Source organism: Anabas testudineus, chromosome 9 (genome assembly GCF_900324465.2).
Source record: "Anabas testudineus chromosome 9, fAnaTes1.2, whole genome shotgun sequence".
Lineage (NCBI taxonomy): Eukaryota > Metazoa > Chordata > Actinopteri > Anabantiformes > Anabantidae > Anabas > Anabas testudineus.
In genome coordinates, this window is record NC_046618.1 from 247,063 (window position 1) to 268,799 (window position 21,737).

General features: G+C 37.3%; 1 protein-coding gene across 1 annotated transcript in view; it reads right to left on the reverse strand.

The window, feature by feature from the left end:
* Nucleotides 1-21,737, reverse strand: part of cacna1ba (calcium channel, voltage-dependent, N type, alpha 1B subunit, a) — a 140,403-nt gene that overhangs the window by 42,684 nt on the left and 75,982 nt on the right. Inside the window, exons 22-31 of the mRNA XM_026343558.1 lie at nt 20,988-21,172; nt 19,453-19,573; nt 17,019-17,148; nt 16,728-16,787; nt 15,893-15,999; nt 15,272-15,283; nt 10,193-10,213; nt 2,692-2,788; nt 2,191-2,351; nt 1,921-2,058 (exon numbers count right to left, since the gene is read on the reverse strand). Coding sequence (XP_026199343.1) covers nt 1,921-2,058; nt 2,191-2,351; nt 2,692-2,788; nt 10,193-10,213; nt 15,272-15,283; nt 15,893-15,999; nt 16,728-16,787; nt 17,019-17,148; nt 19,453-19,573; nt 20,988-21,172 — 1,032 coding nt within the window. The remainder of the gene's footprint in view (nt 1-1,920; nt 2,059-2,190; nt 2,352-2,691; nt 2,789-10,192; nt 10,214-15,271; nt 15,284-15,892; nt 16,000-16,727; nt 16,788-17,018; nt 17,149-19,452; nt 19,574-20,987; nt 21,173-21,737) is intronic.

The following is a 21,737-nucleotide window of genomic DNA, read 5'->3' on the forward strand; positions in this document are numbered from 1 at the left end:
TACACAGACTGGAACATGTCATAGGGGTTAAAGGAACAACACTAGGCTGGTTTTAAATATTATCTATTAGATATATTCTGATTTGCCCATATTAATGATGAGTTCCACATGGTTCTGTAGTTGGACAGATTATTTTCACTCTATATATGTCCTTGTCCTGATCTCTGCCTGGCCCTATTCCATGTTTTTTTTTTTTCTCTTACTCATACTTACCTGGCCACACTCTGTTTTCCAGGCCACTGCCATGGTCTTATTTGGTTTATTTCCTGTGCTCTCTGTATGTGTCTCTCACTCTGATCTGATTACCTGATGTGATTCAAGTGTGCATCCCTTGCTACTTAAGCATATCTGCAGTCCTTTCTGCCCTTGCCAGATTGTGCAATTTCATTCCCACAGAAACCACTGTCCAGCATTTGTTCCTGACCTGCCTGCACCGTTTATTCAAGATTCAAAAAACTTTATTAATCCCAGAGGGAAATTGTTTTGCCTCATTACCATTGTTCTCAAAACAGACAGAAAGAAAAGGAACCACAACCAGGAAAGATCCAACACCAACATAACTACACAAACATAAATACACAATAACATCAATACCGAAAATCTCAATATATATACAGAATATGTAAACAGATATAAAAACTTTCTCGAACAACATGATCTGAGAGGGTAGAACTTAATTTCAAAACTAGCAACTTATCTACACAAAAGGAATAAAAATAATAAGAGAATACAGAAAAAGACATCACAAGATGAGAACAACGGTAAATCGGCTGCAGCACCAGACCAGACCCTTTTGACTTTGCCTTATCCTCTGGATTTGTAAAGCTGCTTAGACCTCTGACTCTGACCCTGTTCTGTCTCTGACTAGCCTTTTGGATTGTGGACTCTGGGTCTGATCATTGTGTACCCTGGCCTTTGTCATTTCCCTCTGACCCTGATTTCTGGATTCTAGACTCTGAGCTCTTTTTGCCTCCTTGCGTCCTATACACTGTATAGCCACTGGTTCCCCTCGGTTCTGGTTTACTTCCCTGTCCTGATGTTCTCTGCTTTACAGGCCCCTAGCCAGTCTCATTACTATCTCACCTGCTCCCGGACTTCATTACCCAGTACCCTGTTTGTTGCTGTCACTGATCCTGACTACTTCAAGTATGCTTAAAAGACACAAAGTCCTGGAGGTTTTCATATTTTCTACTCCTAAGTTCAGACTAGACAGAGGTTATTTTGTCATACATAAAAGAAATCTCTAGAACTGCCTTTTTGTACCTGAGGAATATTGCTACACCCTGTCTAAAAGTGATGCTGCATTTGTAACTTAGAGACTGCACTATTGTACTTGACTATTAATAGGATTCAATTCAATTCAGTTTTATTTGTATAGCGCCAATATCTGCCCAATGTTTTTCCTGCTTCTTTTTTTTTTTATTGCCTGCTGTCTTTTTCCATCTTATCTTTCCACTAACCCCAACCGGTGGAGGCAGATGGCTGCCCACCCTGAGCTTGGTTCGGCTGGCAGGCTTTTCCGTTACTGGTAGTTTTTCTTCTCCACTGTCGCCTAGTGTTGCTGAAGTGGGATTATTGGGTTTTCTATACATTTATGTGTAAGAACTGAATTGAAATTGAATTTCAAGTCCAGACTTGACTACTCAATTCACACGTCACAAGTGTCCTTGGGCAAGATACTGAACCCCAAGTTGCCCCCAGTGAGTCAGGGCAGCTGCATTGTAGCACTGCCATTGGTGGGTATGTGTGATTGGGTCAATGAGAAGCAGTGTAATAAGCAGAAGAAGCGGTGCCAGTTTGGTAAGGTTGGGTAGAAAAGTGCTAAATAAGTGCAGACCATTTACAGTACTGTAGTCTCAACTACAGTATGATCACAATACATATTTAAGTTAAAGAGTGTGTCATGTTAGCTGCACTTACGTTGGCCAGCCCTCTCCAGTAGAAACAGTGAACAAAGTTAGAAAGGCCCACAACACATTGTCATAATGGAAGTCATATTTTTTCCACTCTCTGGGCATGGCAGCTACCTCATCTTTGTCGTAGTCTAGGAACTGTCCTCTGGAAGACATGGAGCATACATAAAGTATGTGTGGGGTTAGACAAGGTCTGCTTTTACTCACAGCAATGTTCTTGTCACAATTCAAAAGTTTCCAAGACAAGAAATAAGGAAGATGGAGATTTGGGACCAACTTGCAGTCCTTCTCAAGGCCCTTGGACTCATCTGTGCAGTAGAAGAATTTTCCTTTGAAGAGCTGAACTGCTATGACTGCAAAGATGAACATGAAGAGGATATAAACGATGAGGATGTTCAGCACGTTCTTCAAAGAGTTGACCACGCAGTCAAACACTGCCTGTGACACACACAAACAAACATACATTTTATTTGGGGATTAAGTTGAACGTGAATTCTGAATTGTCTTTGTTAGGATGCTACTTTTTAAACTAGAAATTCAACAGAATCTGACTCTTTGTTAATCTAAATGGGAGGAAGCAAACTAAGAGAGAAAAAAATAGAGAAAAGTTAAAAGGCACATTTACGTCACAGGAATATTCCATTTCCATTGGGTAACTAAAACTAACTGGCTGCTGATTGGCACGAGTGGCACATAGAATCTCACATTAACCATACACTGTCTATAATTTTTCTTGCTACCTGTCATTTTTGTACCAAAAGCAGCTTCAGAGAAGAACCTTGAGTTTTGGCAGACGTTTGATGGTCTTGAGAGGCCTGAGAACACGGAGAACCCTCAGTGACTTGATTGTGCTGATATCTTTGCCTTTGGTCCCCCTGAGGAAAGCAAACACAGTTGAACTATACAAAGAATTATTATAATCTATAAACAACACATAGTAATTAAATCATTTATTTGTTTATTAATATTGATATAAACATCTAGCAGAAGCTGCTTTTCAAACCTAACTTTAACATGAATGTCACAGTTATGAACTACTTCTGAAATGTGGCATTGTATTAATCAGATGTGTTTACATCAGCTGGATTGTATGTTTTATTCTGGTCCATGCATGATGCTCCAAAGGCACAGAGGTATAAGAGCCTTGTCAAGGTAAAAAAGATGTATGCTCATCCACCAGCCTTTGTGTCCAAGCAGATAAGTCAAACTTGAACTTGAGGACCAAGGACTATATATATATATATATATATATATATATATATATATATATATATACAGCAATACTTAAAATTGCTGTTTTCTATCCATCTTCATATTGATATATGTACATATTAATGCTACCTTCCTTGTGTACCCTACCTCATGTGACCTGCACCCCATGCTGCTACTGTTGAAACTGTTATTTATTTATGTTATATTTAAGCATGCTGCACCAACAGTGAGATGCTTTCAATCTCATTGTACATGTATATAATGCACATTGTATATGTGAACAGTGACAATAAAAGGCATTCATTCATTCATTCATTTATTCATATATATATATATATATATATATATATATATATATATATATATATATATATATATATATATATATATATATATATATATATATATATATATATATATGTATTAAGATGCTGTCTCTGGACCTTCCAAATCAGAAATTTCACACAATAATAGCTTTCTTCCAAGGGGTGGAGATGACTAACTCCTTAGTGAATAGCAGTGATTTAGGTGATGGGGTTGGGCAGGAGGCCGAGCTTTTCTGAGGGGCAGGCTGCTCCAGGGAGGCAGGTAAGAGCAGGGACTTAGAAGTGTCCAAAAGGTAATGGACTTCAAATAATGATGATAGAAAGGCATGGAGGGTAGACAAATGACCTGGCAAGCTTTGGCTGAATTGGTTAAATGATGACGTGGTGCTGGGTCAGCAGTGGAGGCCAACTGATGACTTTGCAGAACATAAGGCACTGAGAAGTGGAGGCTGCGCTGGAAAACTGTGACAATTGTAAGCTGAGGGTACTCGGTAATTGGTACTCTAAATGGGCCCCTTGCATTCTCCTATGGGTACCACACCATAGAAACTTAGACTTAGATGCTGGAGGGTAGATAGCAAGACTCCTCCTCACTTCCTATGTTACTGGGATAGTTTGTGAATGTCCACTAAATTTAAAACAAGTAAACATAGCCTTACCACAACAAAATTAGCAATACCATAGGTAAATATTTTGCTCTTGAGTTAGATTATCAGATTATGAACTAATGCTAACTTGATTGCCAATAGTTCTATGTCCCCGATGTTATAATTCCAGGGATAGACAGGGAGAAAATAAGGCACATGGGTGGATCTTGTGATCCGTTCTGGTCCATCGGGATAGAACCATGCCCACCCCCATGTCCGAGGCATCCACCTCCACGATAAACTGTCTGTCCCAAAGTGAACAAGTCTTTTAATCTCTGGAAAGCCTCCTGGGCCTCCCGGGTCCAAACAAAACTGGATTTGGTGGAGGTTACCGTGAACTGCCCCCATCTTAGCAGTGTCCAACTCGATCTCTTCAGCGGACAGAATGAATCTAAGGAATTAAATGGTACTGGAATGAAACTCACACTTCTCTGCCTTCACATAAAGTTGGTTCTGGAGAAGTCTCTGCAGCACACTGCACATGTTTGACATGCTCGGTCTCAGACTTGGAGAAGATCAGGATATCATCTAAATACACATAGACAAAGCAGGTACTCATAATGTCCAGCAGGATTCTTGAAGGCAGTCTTCCACTCATCGCCTTCTGATTCTGACCAAGTAATAGTAGTAGTGGGTACTGGTTCTTGATGGGTATCTGGTTCAGTCAATAAAAGTCAATAATACAGGGTCTCAACCCCCTGTCCTTCTTCCCCACAAAGAAAAAAACAGCACCAGCCAAGAAAGAAGACGGGCTATCCTGTCTACGTTGTATATAGCTACAGGCGGGATAAGTCCTGCAGCTAATGCGTCATCCAAGTACTTCTGCATGGCCTGTCCGAGGACCAGGGGAAGCCAGAGGACTCTAATCAGATGAAAGGTGATATTTTCATGGTGGCAAAAGACAAATTAAAGTACAGTTCGTCTGGAGCAGGGATGAATTAAATAATGTCTAAAGCAGTTTCCTGAACTGGCGATTGCAGGGCTTCATTTTGGATGCCCACTCTTTAAACTAAAACTTCATAGAGGAACTCTGTGTCTGCGCCAGGGTCAATGAAAGCAATAATGCTTATCTTCTGACCAGGGGAGTTGTAGGTAAACTGGAGTTTCAATATGATCCTTCAAACCTTCGGGAAAAACCCTGGATCCCATTTCGTTCTTCACTCTCTCCGCTAGGCCAGCATAGAAGGCATAGAAAGAATGGTTCAGCGCGCATGACACATCATTTTCACTCATGATTGCCCACCACAGATTCCAGACCTTAACCCCATTGAGAGTCTTTGGGGTGTGCTGGAGAAGACTTGGTGCAGTGGCCCCACTCTCCCATCATTAATACAAGATTATTATTGACCTATTTTGATCCATCTTACATATTCTGTATATATACTAAGTTTTCTGTATTGATATTATTTTGTATCTATGTTGGTGTGGATCTTTTACGTTTGTGGTTTCTTATCTCTGGTGGTTCTTTTTCTTTTTGTCTGAGTTGAGAGCAACTCTAACATGGCAAAACAATTTCCCTCTGTGATTAATAAAGTTTTTTGAATCTTGAATCCTAAATTGATGATCTTGTTGAAAATTAAATGCAACTCTGGACAGAAAAAAAATTGACAAATAAAATGACATTGCAGAGGCTTATTGAAACAATGCCACGGTGAATGTGTTCCATAGTCAAAGCTAAAGGTGGCCCAACGGATTATTAGAGTGTGTGACTTTTTTTTTTTTTTTGGAAGGGCAGAGTATCTTATAATGTTACTTTATAAATTGTCAAATGCAACATAAGCTTCTGTTGGGAATTATCCACACACAACACCAGAGAGCATCAGCAGAGCAGCTGTTAGCAGATGCAATTTTAAAAAGAAACTGAAAATCATCAGTTTTTGCATAGTTGCATCGACAAAACCTGATTTATTGGTTATTAGAAGGTATACATATTGAAAAATGTGACCAACCAAATATTTTGATATTTTTATTGTTCCTCAATTAGAGATACTTTACATCAATGTGCACAGCAGATGTAGTTTTGTAGGAACACCATGGTTAAGAACAACAGACATAGTAGAGGCTGTATTAACTCACTTGTGAACTGCAAATTTTATGTTTTGCAATACTGGGTTTTACAAGACAGATGAGAAGACTGACAAGTCAGACACAATTTGCAGTACACTGGCAATACAACTAACCTCATGACTCTTCTGAAGCGGTGACATGTGACTGTGGAGGCATCTGCCACTGCCCTGGCACCCTTTGCCATGGGTTTGGCTTCTCCAGAAGTCGTAAATATGTTTTCCAAGTGTTTAGCACATAGTTTTTCATATGCATGTTTTTTTTTTGTTAATCTTAACCTCAGGTATTCCTAATTTTGTGAGCCTAAAAGTGTACCACACTGTAAAGCATCAGTATCAGTCCTTTACATTGTTCAATCACATCATAACGTAACACATTGAATTGCAATGCGTTGAGTCACATCACGTTGAATTGCACTGCAGTGTCATTCGGATCACAGAGGTAGCTGCTGCATATGTATCTTTAATGTATTGCATCACTGATAGTCTATCAAGATACATATCTATCTATACACATCTACATATATGTCGCCCTCATACCAAAGACTGGATGTTGAGCAGGGGAGAGCACATAGCAAACTATATCTGAAGCTTTACAGAGACACAATTCTAAAGCAAGGAAACTGAATAAGATGGTTGCTAAATTTATATGCATGGATCAGATTACTATCTACACAGTTCAATAAATTCAAAGAAGATGCACTTATGTTAATTTAAAATGTTGTGGTCTGGAATGGAAGAGGAATGAAACCTTTACATTTCAAGAATGGTAAGCGTCACGCCAAACAAGGCTTCCAACAACAACAAAAAAACCTTACATGAGTCCCATGCGTTGGTCACTATCTGCACCTTGCAAGCAACAAAGCCGACATCTGACATCTGCCTTCACCAGATCACTAAAGCTTTCGCATCAACTTGCCTCAAAGCAAACAGACCTCACTTCCCAAGACACAGACGCATGAATGATGAACTGTTGGAATTCTTCATAAGATATAATGGAGCAGCAGCAAGCTGTGTTTGCAGCTCTGGCAGAGTGGAAAGAGCACCTTGAGGAACTTCTGATCTTCTGTAGAGGAAAGAGAGTTTGAAGGGGGGGCTCTTACCCATATCCCTGGCAGAGGTCATTGAGAGAGTGATGTTGTAATTATTAAGATGTTATGCAGCACATTGATTGTGGGTGTGGATGGGTATTGCCCTGAGATGCTGAAGACTCAGGACAATTTTGGGCTGTCTTGTCTGACACCACTTTTCGCTATCACGTAGGAGCTGAGAACAAAGCCTGTGGAGTGGCAAAACAAGAAGGTGTTTCCCTTATTTAAAAAAAGGGAGTGGAGGGTATGCTCCAGTTGTTGGGAAATTTGTTTGGTCAACCTCCTTGGGAAAGCTTTCACCAAATGGAGACACTGGCTCCAAGATAATAGTTAATACATTTGACTTCATGATATCTGCAATGAAATACCCAAGAATTTTAAAGGTTTACAGGCTCCAGTTTGAAACCCTGGACACAACATTGAGAACCTGCTACCTACTGTAGCATAGCATCCATGTAATATGATGGCATAGTTTCTGTCTCTCTTTGGCTTCATGAGGTCCATTTACTCCAATCACATATACATGCAACAACTTCCATGCTCACAAGGAAGCATGCCCTTGAGTGACATATGACAGGGAACAACCACAAAAGATACCCTGATAGCTTTCAAATAATTCCCCTTGATACCCAGATACAGCGAGGAAACAGGAAAGAAAGTGAGACGGCACTTATGAGGCAAATATGTGAGAAGTCTTTTATCAAAATCAATTGATAATGAGGACATCTAGCTAAAATGTGACCACAACCTTTCATAGTTTTACTGGAATAAATATTCGTCCTTATTTATACCTCCATTGCGCTACAGAATCTGTCTGTCTCTTTCTTCAAGTCTCTGTCTTAATCTTGTAAAGATTACATTACCCAGATGCATTACTAAATAATTTTTAGGTTCAGAGGTTTTTCAGGCTGTCTTAATACAATAGTCACATGCCTTATGGACATTGGAAATTTGGAAATGTGTTTAGACTAAATGTTAAACACATTTTAGAGTTGGAGCAAATGCATGTCATGCAACAGTAGGTAGGAATTTGCTCAAGACAGTCAAAAATGAAAGTTGCAAAAGTTTAAACAAACTGTAAGTTTAAGGTACAGTAAAAACACACTTTGTGTAGCACTTTTGTCATCTGACAACTGACACACGTACCATCTTTAGTATATGGGAGCCAGACTGTGCCAATGCAGCAGGTACGATGCCCTCACTCTGTGCTTTAAAGATTAGCCTAAAATTAATAAGGGTCCAGTAGTCTGAGTCACTGGTGGACAACAAGTACATTTACTTTACCACTACTATAGTAGTAGTAGTAGCACATTTAAGTGCAAAAATGTAATCTCAGCTCTAGTGCTTAAAATGTTTTTTTAATCACGTACTCAATCAAGTTAATAAAATAATTTAATACAGTAAAGTTGTAATTCTATTTGCAGCGCATTACTTTTATCAGTTTTAGGCTTTTGCCCTTAAGTATTGATTTTGTGTACTACTGCTATCTCTGGTCTAAAGCCTTGAACATTGACAGTGGTATGTCGGGAAAAAACATAAAAACCAGAAGCACTTTTTTTTTAACAAACAAACAAAAACATTAAAAGACTGTAATCTTGGATAGCTACTTGACTGTAGAAGCTTCATGAAGTACTGTATCAGCTAAAATTTACAAAGCATTTTTGCACGGAATCTACCCTACCAATTGGGCTACATAGCTACTTGTAATAATTAAGGCTAGTAAAGCTAAAGTCCATTTCAAAAATATTTTTGAATGTGGAGAGGTGTGGGCTAAGGTTTGCATGAACCAGATACCTTTAACAGTCTGGCAACAAGCTGTTCATTGAGTCAATAATTGAGCCACATTTTTCTCTTTTGTAGCACAGAAAAGAGAGAGCTTGGCAGAGTGGATTAATTTTGATTTTCATGCTACATCTAGCCTGATAGTATTAATTAGTTGAAAGTTGAAAATATTTGAACCTTTGCTTTATCTTTATCTTATCCTTAATCTAAATCTTAATGTCAGATTGCATTAAAAAAAGATAAAACAATTGCTTTTAACTTACAAGAGATATATTGTAAACATTTTACTATTACACCAGTGTCCATATTAGTGTAATAGCAGTTTAATATTGGTGTCTTAGTTTTTTAAACAGCAGAAAATAAAGTACTATACATGACTGATACTTTATTTAGAGCAGTTTTACCAACCAGAAGATATTCTTTTCTTTCCTTACTTCACACAATGTATGATTATGTGTGATAACAGCACAATGAGTACTGCTGAAGCAAAAGGTTCACTACTTTTGTTCACTACTCATTACACATTCATTAATACACACAAAAATACATTTTGACTTAAAAATCAGTTTTTTATAGCTAGTTTTGTTTAATTTATCCTCAGTGATTCAGACCCTAATAGTCTTGTATTCAGATACAACCTGACTGTGAGTATGCTGTGCTACAAAGGTTTGAGTTGATCAGTGTGCTATTTTGATAGTGGCTATTGTAAGGGACAGAGACTGGCTAACAAAACAGGGAAATACAGAGTTTATACAGTGCTTATATGATGATTCTATAAATCACACTAACACGTATTCATTATTAACATAATCTTAATATAAAATACATTTTAAAAGTGCCAGTAACACCAAAAAGAATAATAAATTATTTTGGAATGAAATGGCTAAAAGTATCAGGGAGTTGGTGGGCAGAGGCAGGCTTCAGTTTGAAAGCTGTCAGAAAATGGTTTCTTTTGTGCTAATAAAAAAATTATAATAAAAAAATCTCTTTCACCATAGAATGAGTTTAATATTTTATACATGAAATTGATCTAAGCATAATAAAAAACGGTACTATAGTTAGAGATGGTTAGATTTGGAGGAAAAGGGTTCGGGTAAGGTATGGATAATGGGTAAGGAGTCAGGATGGGGGTTGTGGTTGTGTAGCGGGGTTTCCCACCTGGTCACACCTTGCTGCGATCTACTTGGGGGAAAACAGTAGTAAAACAAGGTACAGCACATTTATGGATGCTTAACACACACAAACAAAATAAAGCATGTTTAATCAATTGACTACACAATAGTTTTTATGAATGAAAACTATAAATATTTTGGTTCGTATCACACAACAAATCCACCAAGCACAAGTCATTTGTGCGAATAAGAAATAATATGTGTGATTGCATGCTGAATGTGTATGTTTTTTAGGGAAGCAGTTTAACAAAACAGGCTCAGGAGGTTTTCTGAATACTAATACTAATAATTATAATCAAATGCTGCTCAAAACCAGGTTATTAATAGAAACTATATACAGTAACTAGTGGTCTAACAAAATCTAACCAAGCAAACATTAAATCATTAAATGGCAATATTAAGTTTGCAAAATTAAACATAAAATCAACCTTTGAGAGTTTCATGTAGCTGACAGAAGAGATTCAGAAATTCATCTTCGATAATGAAATGACATACTTTATTAATCCTCTTGGGGGAATTATAGGGTTGCTATTGTTTGTTGTTCTTGCCACAGAAAACTATTTCTGTAGACAAGCATGTTAGGAAGACCTGTAACTGCTTAAATTAGTGAATAAGTGATTTAGAGCCAAAGAGCTCTTGCAAAAAAATCTAAAAATTGTGTGCTATTTAATATATAAGAAAGAATTACATCTGGAAGTGTTCAATATTAAATAAACAAGACAAAAATATAAAAAAGTCTAGTCTGACGATCAGTCCCACCACGATTCTTAATGGGATAAGCTAAATAAACAATGCATAGATAAATTAAGAAAAGAAAATGTAAATCGAGAAAAATATAATTATATATGTCATATAAACTACTGTTTAAAAGCTGAGTTCACTTTTCAGTGAAGGTTCTCTGTAATACAGGTGATGTATCTGGAACTTGTAATGTTCTGCACTTATATAGCGCTTTTCTACCTAACTGGTACTCAAAGTGCTTTAAACTGCATCTCGTTCACCCATTTGCACACACACTCACACTCACACACCAATGGCAGAGCTGCTATGCAGCTGATCTAACTCACCGGGGGCAACTTGGGGTTCAGTATCTTACCCAAGGACACTTTGGCATGTGACATGGCAGCTGGGAATCGAACCACCAATACTATGATTAGCAGACAACTGCTCTACCTATTGAGCCACAGTCATTCCAATGATGATGTACCAATAACTGCTTCAAAAGCAGATAATGCAAAATGCCAGAGTTCTTAATGGAATTAGCAAGAGAGATCATATTTCTCCTACCTTAGCTTCTCTCCATTGGCTCCCTGTAAAATCCAGAACAGAATTTAAAATTCTTCTGCTCACAGATGAAGCACTTAATGATCAAGCTCCATCGTATCTTAAAAACGTCATAGTTGCACATTTTCCAGCAGAACTCTGTATTCTGTGCTCTATTCTGTGTTCTATTTGTGGTTCCTAGAGTTTCCAAATGTAGAATGGAAGTGTTTAGCTATCAAGCTCCTCTCCTGTGGAACCAGCTCCCAGTTCAGGTTCAGGAGGCATTTAAGACTAGACTTAAAACTTTCCTTTTATATAAAGCTTATAGTTAGAGATGGATCAGGTGACTCTGAACCATCTCTTAGTTATGCTGCTATAGGTTAGTCTGCTGGGGGACCTCTACTAATACACTGAGCTCTTCTCCTCTCTCCTTTCTCCTAAATCCATTCATCATCATTAACTTCTCTCTCCCGTAGTTGTGCTTCCTCCTCTCTGTCTCTTGCTCTCTCTGTACTTTTCTGCAGGTATCCTCAGCCTGGAGCTGTATATCTCCAGAATCCAATTGACCTGCCCAATGTTCTTGCTCCTTGTTGTTTTTGTTACCTGCTGTTCTTTTCTCTCTCCTCTGGCCACTAACCCCAACCGGTCAAGGCAGATGGCCGCTTACCATGAGCCTGGTTCTGCTGTTGGTTTCTTCCTCTAAAGGGAGTTTTTCCTCTCCACTGTTGCCTAAAGCTTGCTGAAATGGGATTTCTTGTATAATTATACTCTGTAAGGTCTTAAACCTTACACTGTAAAGTGCCTTGAGATGACTTCTGTTGTAAATTGGCGCTATACAAATAAAATTTAATTGAATAAAACCTGTGACTGAGATTGTTCATTTCACACCCCGGACAGTTTCAGCCAGATTTCCACCCACAAAAATGTGTACATTTTCAGACACAGTCTCTTAAATAATGTCTACAAAAGCAGGACTCTTTAAACCGTCAGGCTCATCACAAGGCGGTGTGAGATCGGGAAATACATTGTCGAGCAATCCACAGCTAGGACCAGCATTCTGGTAGAGATTGAAAGTGAAACACAGAACAGTCTAAAGTTTTTTTTAATGACTGGACAACAGGCGGTTACATCAGGGGTGCAGGCTGAGCACGTAGAAATTCAGGCAAACATTGCCATTGTCTTAACTCATAGGCTTACAGTAACTCAAACAATGTATCTATCGTCTCTGATTTTTCTCTCACCAGTTTTCACCAGGAGGCCAAAGGAACACCATTATAACCAAAGAACCTCTGTGATCCTGCTGCTGTGTTTTTGTAACTTAAGCGTGTTTGTGTTTTTTTTTTTTTTTTTTCATTTTTGAGAGATACAGTCTGTCCTCACACATTTTCACGTCCTACTAACTATGATCTTCACTGTTTTTAAATCCCCCAAAGGGGTATAATAAAAGGACTAATAAAATGTTTTTAAAAAATTAAATGAGGGCAATGAGAATTTAAACTGCAAAACATTATTCGTCAAATGCTAATGTAGCTAGCTATGACACTTGAAAACCCTCTATAGTTTTAAATCTGCTGTATATAGTACATGGTAAAAGATCAGCCTCAATATACAGCTGGTTAGTCCTAATATTAAAGGACTGATTATTTATGAGTAAAAAATTGCATGTGCAATCTTGAAAATGTATATGTGGGTGTTTGCAGGTAATTTACAAAAAAGGAATTTGCTTTATCAAGTGCAAACACGATGAGGGTGACCATATTTAAATTAGGCTTTTGTATGGCTCACTGGTGTCTGTCATGGAGAATTTGGAGAATGACCAATGAAAATGCAAGAGGTACCGTAGCTCTGTTTTTATCATTCAATAGGTTAATATGAATGGTAAACACTTGTTCTCAGCTCCATCTTAAATTTCTCCCATGGCTCCTCCTTTCCTGAATAACAACCATACCAACCATGCAAAAGATTATTGCATATTTCTTACATACTTTTAGGCTTCATACAGTAAATCACATTATGTGTGGTCAATTTATATATTTGCACTTTACCCTCTTTGTCTTGTGCATACTCAGGCAACTTTGCATATTTATGAAGGGAAAGGTGCAAAATTAGGAAATTAGGCCCTAAGTATGTTTTAGTATGTTTGACTGTGTAGTTTATGTGCTTGAAGTATATTTCAACAAAAGTAACAAATGTATTTAGAATTAATTTCTATTAATACTGGTTATTCAACTCCTACTTATTATTATAATTATTTATTAAATTATGAGTAACTTAGTGATGTGAGCGTCATAATTAAGGATCCAGACACCCAAAGGTGATAAAACATACGAAACTAACTCATACCATAAAGGTTAGAAGGACCTCTGTTGCAGAGAATGACAACAAGAGAGCCTCTGACACAAGACTAGAAATTACCACATTAATCCTTTACACAATGAAGATGAAGTGCCTGCATCACACATGTCACTCAGAGGAATGCCCCACAGAGCAATCCAAGAGGTGGAGACACTCACAATCAAATGATAGTTCACTTCAGGGACATACAGAGCCTAAAGTCTGTAATCCTGTGACATGTTATCTACAACCCCGTTGAAGAGTCACTAATTATTAAATTGGTTCAACCAGTTATTAAGTAATTCATCTGTAAATTACATGGTAACTATGGGGAAGTTAATAGATGTCTTATTCATTTAATAATGAACACTTCCAGAGATTGTCAGTCTCTGAAAAGTAATGATCCATTACATAGAATTTCACAAATATTTACAAATGCTGTTCAGCACAGGTTTGAATCCAAATCATGTAAAAAAATATCCCTATCTGCAGGAGGACTCTGAGTTGAGGAAAAACAAAACAGTAGTTTCTGTTGCCTAAAGCTTGCTCAAATGGGATTGGTGGGTTTTCTCTATAATTTTTTGTATAAATATTTTCTGTAAGGTCTTAAACCTTACACTGTAAAGTGCCTTGAGATAACTTCTGTTGTAAATTGGCGCTATACAAATAAAATTGAATTGAATTGAATTAAAAACCTATATATAAGATTTCATACATTCTATCTGCATACTAGAATCAAAGAGATGATCGGTATTTTCTGAGACATATACTCATGCCCCCCAACAGCAGCATGCTTGTTATATTAGGTAAGTGTATGGCATGTGAAATTGACATTCCAGTCCAAGCAGAGCTGCAGAGAGCCAAAATATGGAAATATCTCCCACTACAAGCTCTGGGAAGATAAGGATGATGAATGTGCCCCTGTATCAGCTGAGGAGTGAATGATGCCACATGTGCTTCTGGCAAGCACATTATCAAAAAAATGAAGTACTCAGGTTGACGATGAGATGGCAAACGTGTGCCAGGCACAACAGTGCGCACACACACACAAAAAAAAAAAACACCAATCGGCACAAGCAATTTCATTTCATATAATGCATGTCTTACAGTCTTTTACAGTTACTGAAATACACTATTACATATTACATAGAGGAATCACTGGTATTCACTATCTAACTAACAATTAAGGCTAAAAGAATGTGTTTTGCCAATTCAATGAATTTTCATTTATATGTACTTTTACTGAAACAAGCAATAGTATCTTGTCAAAAATAGTATGTATATAAATTAGTACAAAATAACTATAATCCTCATGCCTTGGAAGGCCTTTGACAAAACCTAAACACATTACAGGAAATAAGACTGAATATGTTAGGAAATTACTTGTTTTTGCAGTGAAAGCCATGTATTTACATATACATGGATGATGACACAGACAGAAGGATAAAGGAGTTAAAGTCGAAATTACCCCATGAAGCTCCTTTAAAACGATCCCAGCAAAGAAACAGGGAAAGGATCATGTCAATGAACTCACTGCACAGAATTACAATAGAGCTATCACTTAAAATGCTAAATAAAAAACACAAGCAAAGCCAAAGATCTGTGGGTTTATGTAGCAGATCCATACAATCACATTTGCATTAGTTACACTCTGCCATCGAACCTTGCAATAGTGTGAGTTCCCCCAGGTGAGTTCCATAAGAGTGTGTTAACTAACTGCTGGGTAGTTATTATAAGAAATAATTATTATTCTATTTTGCACAGAATTTTTTCTGTAACAGGAATTTACAGGTCCCACATCATTTTCTAATAGATGAGCTCATCTTTCTTTACTCTCAGATTACCTAATGTTTTAAACATAGTGTTCCTTTGTCTTTTCTTCTCTTCTCTTCCAACATTTGGGATGCGCACTGTTACTAGAAAGGTTTTTGTCCTCCACACAGTAAAATTTTCACACTCTTCCTCAGTCTAGAATATACTTTATAATGTATATTTGACACACCAGATGTCAGTTTTCATCATTCATTATCAGTTTACAAATTGGAGACATCTTGTTTTGTGAAAAAAAGGTAGGAGTAATTGAACTTACGAAAATGCAAAAGCCACCAGTGCCCCACTGACCACTATGAAGTCCAGAATGTTCCACAAGTCTCTAAAGTAGGATCCAGGATGCAGCAGCAGGCCCAGGTCCACCATCTACACCAAAAAAATGTTATTACATCTAAATTCATGGTGTCTTATTTATTTGATTTTACACTTTTACTATTTGGATAGATAATTAAGCCTGCACTTGCAACATTTATTACAGGATATGTTATCTTTGGTGATTTTTGATTATTATTAGGGAGAAATGAATCATGTTTTTTGGCCCTGATCCCAGGCCAAGTTCTTTTATTCTTTTAATATTAGGTATCTGCTAATAATGACCTCCTATCTGCTTCTTACAGACATATGTGTGTCTGTGGGGAACTCACCCCTGCTCTCTGAAGAGCAAGGAAGGCAGAGACAATCCAGAGCACAGTGGTGAAAGAAGCAGATATACACAGGTTGAGCACCACATCAAACATGTAAAAGGAAAAACTTAATCTATAGTCTTTAATCTAATATATTTTGAAATAATTGCATTACTCTCTGCTTATGTTTGGTTGTCTAATCATGTCAGGTTAATAAATAATACATTTTTGAGATTTACATTTAAATGAAAATACATAAATATAGCACACAAATGCAGTCTGATATCCTGTGTATACTACAATGGTCACTGTCCTCTACTTACGTAGAAAATGACATTATTTAGCAGTTCATTTCTAATAAACTACTATCAATACAGCTAACACCGCTTAAGCCCTAGAAAGTAAACTGAAAGACGCTTAGATCACGAGGTCATTAGTTTATTTATGCCCATAACTATTGAACTTGATTACCTTTATCACCATTTCAAAAGTGAACACACCAGTGAAGGCATAGTCCAGATATTTAAGCACCTGCAAAAAAGAGATGAAATTAGTAGGCTACTATGTACAGTATATGTATGTTTATAAAAAAACAGTACTATGTCAGTCTGTAAATGCGTATACTACATGTGCACTGAACACCAGAGTGAGTAAAGACACTGAAATTCTCCTACAGCAGTTAACCAACATGTTGAGGCAAAAAATATATACTTATACATAGTCAGGAGTTAGTCAGTATAGCATGAATGTGCTTTGTCTCACATTGTTGCGCGGGGCATTTGTCCAGACAGGATCCTCTGCTGCCAAAGCGATACTGCTCATTGCAATGACAACCAGGATGGACATCTCAAAATAACGCAAAGTCACAATATAGTGACATAATCGCCTTACTCTAAGTAGAGAAATGCAGAGACAGACAGACAGAGAGATGTAAGAGGTACACACACAAGGTTTGCATTACGGCAGCAGGCAGTATCATCTTTCCGTTTATTTCGTATAACAAACCTAAGGTGGTTCAGACAGTTATTAACAGTCACTTTTTGATTAATGGGTGTGTTCAATAAAAACATGAAAGATAATAATGGTTTGTGTTTCATCAGGGTGTGTATTGTGTTTCATGACCAAATTCTGCAGAAAATCAGGAAATTGGAAATAGTTTATATCTGCTATCTAAAGCAAGAATTAAAATTAAGTCAGACTCTCAGTTTTTAATCACTGAAAATGTTTATGAATGACAAATCTAAAGTTTATAATGACACCAAATGTCAGGATTCAGGCCTCAGGCCTCATCCCTCTCTGTTCTGATGTTTTTGTCTCCACCTAGTGTCTCCCTGCTTCTCCCTTCCTCCACTCAACCCATGGACTCCTAATAGACTGATTAATTTCACCTGTGTTCCCCTTTTGTTTTATAAGCTCCCCTCAGTCCTTTGTTCCCCGCTGGTTTGTTGTGTCATATCATGTTGTGTTGTATTGTGTCCTCCACATCCTCAGCAACTCTGGTTTGCCCATCAAGTTCCTCTTTTGTTTGTTGGACTGTTTCCCCACATGTGAGTTTTGTTTTTGCCTGCGACTGCAGTGATTTTGTGTTGTCACTTTGTATTTTTTGGTTTTGGTGTTTGCTCCTGTGTTGCCTTGCCCTTGGCAGTAGTTTTCTTTTGTTACTTTGTATCTCTTAGTCTGTCGGTTTGTGCTGTGTAGTCCTGTGTTAAGTTAGTCGGTTCTTGGTGTGTCTAGTTTGTTAATTCATATTTGGCCTGCATTTCTGCATTGTTTTCAGTTGATACTTTGTCCTGTCTGTTCCTGGTTTTTGTTAGTTCTCTGTTTTCGGGTCTAGTTTTAGTTGTAGTCTTGGTGTTTGTTAGTTCCCTGTGTCCCCTCATTTTGTTAAAAATATTTCCTTTTGGTACTTACCTGTTTAGTCCGTGTCAGTCTGTTCCCTCTTTGTTTTTTTGTTTTTTTAACATGATTGTCAAAATGTGAACTGCATTTCAATGTGTTTAGTTCTCAGTCACTGTACAAGTGCTCCCTGAGGACATATCCAGTATTTTTACCTAAAGTGGGAGCGTGCCTGGGTTTTGGTTTCAGTTTTATTTATTACAAGATTTTGTGGTTGCCCTGAACTGACATGAATTTGACTTTGTATTTTGCAGCTCTTGAAAAAGGGGAAAACAAGAAAGTTCAATATAACAAAAGAAATGTGGAATGAATTGTTTAATCTTAATAATTTTTGTATGTTTGTAAAAATACAAACATACAAAAATATTTATAAAAAAATAATGTCCTAAAGTATATTAAGTGTATTTTATTTTAGTTTCATTCCCTTTATTTCGTTTTAGAACCTGCAGAAAAATCTCATTTTGTTTTGGATCATATATTTATGCAGAAATAGAAAACACCCTATGCTTTAACTCTTAATGCATGTCAAGATGCTTGCCTTGGTCATATTATCTACATCCACTGCCTTCTTAAAGGGACTGCTCAGGCTGGTACCACATAATTCATTACCACTAAATTGAAACCCCCCAAGCTAGCAAAATAAACAAAAAACAAGCGTCTTTGGAAAGTTTCTTTGGGCAGGGTAAAAGACACAGTCAGGAGACAGAAGATAAGCCCACCACTTCAAAGTAAAAGAAAGCTGAGTTTAACAGACAATACCAGGAGTCCTACTTGAAATATGGATTTATTGCGACAGGTTGTTCCTATGCACCAAGCCCGCTCTGCACAGCTTTAAACCACTGCACATTGTCTACCAAATTGCCATTTAATTAATTGCTGCAGATAGCTATTCTAGTAAAAGAAATTACAAAAAAAGATTGGATGGCCATCACTGGCATCTAAAAGGCATCAGCATTCCTGTCTTCAACTCTAAGGTCTTGTTCTTTAAACATATATCATCCAATAATAATACACTTGAGTTCAGAGGTCATTATGACACCAAATCACAAGAAAGACTGGATTTAGTCTGGGGGAAGACTGGTTTCCAGTTCTATACATCATATTACTCGAATCAGTTGCAACACAGCACTCATACCTCTGAGAATATCAAAGCTTTACTAGCTCATACTTCTGATAATAGTTGTGGCTATTTTAATTAATGTGTCTGTGTGACTGAAGGTCTTCTTCTGATCATGAGTTTATGTAACAATGCCACCTACAGCGGTGTGAGTGAGTGGACATGACGGTTTAGGTGACTCACGGATTGGTTTGTCCAAAGATGAACATAGAACTGTAAGTCAGGATGGGTTTAGGTCCTGTTTGGCCCAGCTCCTCCAGGTTCTTCTTATTCATGGGTTTTGTCTCACAGTCTATACTGTTCACTGAAAAGGAAGATGTTTGAGTTGCAGAAATAATCTCAGGTATGTCAGAATTAATTGAACAACCCTCAACAATCCACACATTTAATTTATTGTCCTGAAAACACCACTGGAGAATAAATTATATCACCTTGTCTGACTAATTCAATGAATGACTATTGTGGGTTATTGGCCAAACCTTTTAATACATGTTACATATGTTTAATTCTACCATTGCTATTTTATTCACTATTATTTATTGCATATCTTTTAAAAAAATCTTTGCCTATTAGAATTTAAGAGTACCGTTGCTACTACTACCATTATCTAACTTCAGTGGCTGAGATGCAAAATGGTCTATTGAGAAACATTTTAGCACAGATTGGACTACATATACCAAAAAGTTAAAGGCTGGAGGAAATCCTGCATGAGAGCATCTTAACTTTCCTAGATGTACACACAAATATTTATTATGGGCATACTAAACCGTGTTTAATATAAAATGGTGCTTGGAACTGTGTCTAACTGCTTATAGATCTATACATCACCACTCAAAAGTGTGGGATCACTGGCAAATTTCTTTGTTTTCCAAAGAAAAACACATTTTTATGCAACAATTTGATCCATTTCACAAACAATTCAAATTAATCAAATTACTTTTAAAGAATAATCTACATTTTTGTCTACATAGATTATGTGTCAATTTGGATTTTTCAACAGGACTAAGCCAAGCCTCATTCTGCAAATACAAGAGCAATGTGGCTTCATGGACACAGTGTGTGCACTTGACTGGACTGCCTACAGTCTACATCTATCTCTAATCAAAAATGTCATGAAGTCTTGAAGGGAAGAATCAGACAACTTCAACTATGTAGTCATGATGTACTGCATGCAGTGGAAAATATATATTGAAAAAATACAATTAAGTTGCTCAGTAAAAACACTGAAATTTTTTTCACATGCTCTCAAGTAGCATTACACAAAACTAACACAGCAATAGAGGCAAGTTGCAACAGAAGAAGTTATGGTTGACGATGAATCAAAATTGAGTTGCTAAGTTTTGTGGCAGTTTTGTAATTTGTTCTAAATATTATGCACTCCAAATTTCCTCATCAATTAATTGATCCAATGATGTATGTAATATAATATAAATATATATGATATGTGATTTTCTTGTTTACCTGCCCAGGACTACCAACCTAATTGTGGGCACTAAGGGTCATCAACTGCCCATTGCCCCTATAAAAACTAATAAAATAAAAAAATAAAATGTTATGTATCAATTCATTTACTATGCAAAGATGTAATGAATCTGCTTCTGTAATACATTTTATTTTGTTTGTTGGGATGATTACAGTAATGTCAAATTATTCCATCCATGGGGCACCTGTACAAAAATTAACTGCATGGGCACACATATTTGCAAATTGGTACTCACTTTGTATGAGTGTGGTCCCTCCAGGTGGGGAGGTGACAGTGACAGGGGGAATTTGGATGGAGGCTTGGCCAGTTTGTCTGACATTATTCTGGTTGTCTGAGTCCTCTGGTTGGTCAGGAGGCCAGCCAGAGCCCTGCTGGGGGAAGACAGCTAGAGATTCCCCTTCTGAGTCACCAAACCTGTCCCTGCAACAAAGATATGTATATTCTCACATAATGTAAATAAAAAATGTTGAGCCTAGTCAAAATTCAATTTGAAAATAGTTTCTAATTTTAAGAGGAAGATGAATAGACACTATTTGTAGAGCTTTTTAAGAAGGCTAAGGCTTTTAGGTAGCTGAAAAGACGTCGAGGACTACTGAGGATGATGGAGTGACTATTTGTTTTGAAAGATTGGCTCTAGGCAGCATGCTAGTTATGCTTGCACGTTGTTAGCATGTAAGCTTGTTTGATGTATTAGTCTTGTGGGTAAGGCGTTATGGTTAGCATTCTAATTCAAGTAATGGACTAGATAGGTAGACAGGAGTGGATGTTATGTTTAATGGTATGGTTTAATAGGAAAGTCCCATAGTCAAAAAAAATATGCAGGTTAGTGTTAGATTAGTTGGTGACTTTAAAATGCCTGTAGATGTGAATGTTTTCAGTTTCATGTATCAGACCAGGATATACCCTGCCACTTGTATAATGTCAGTTGGGCTAAGTTTCAGCTCCAACTTTGCACTTTTTTCATGATCATTAGCTTTCCTGATAC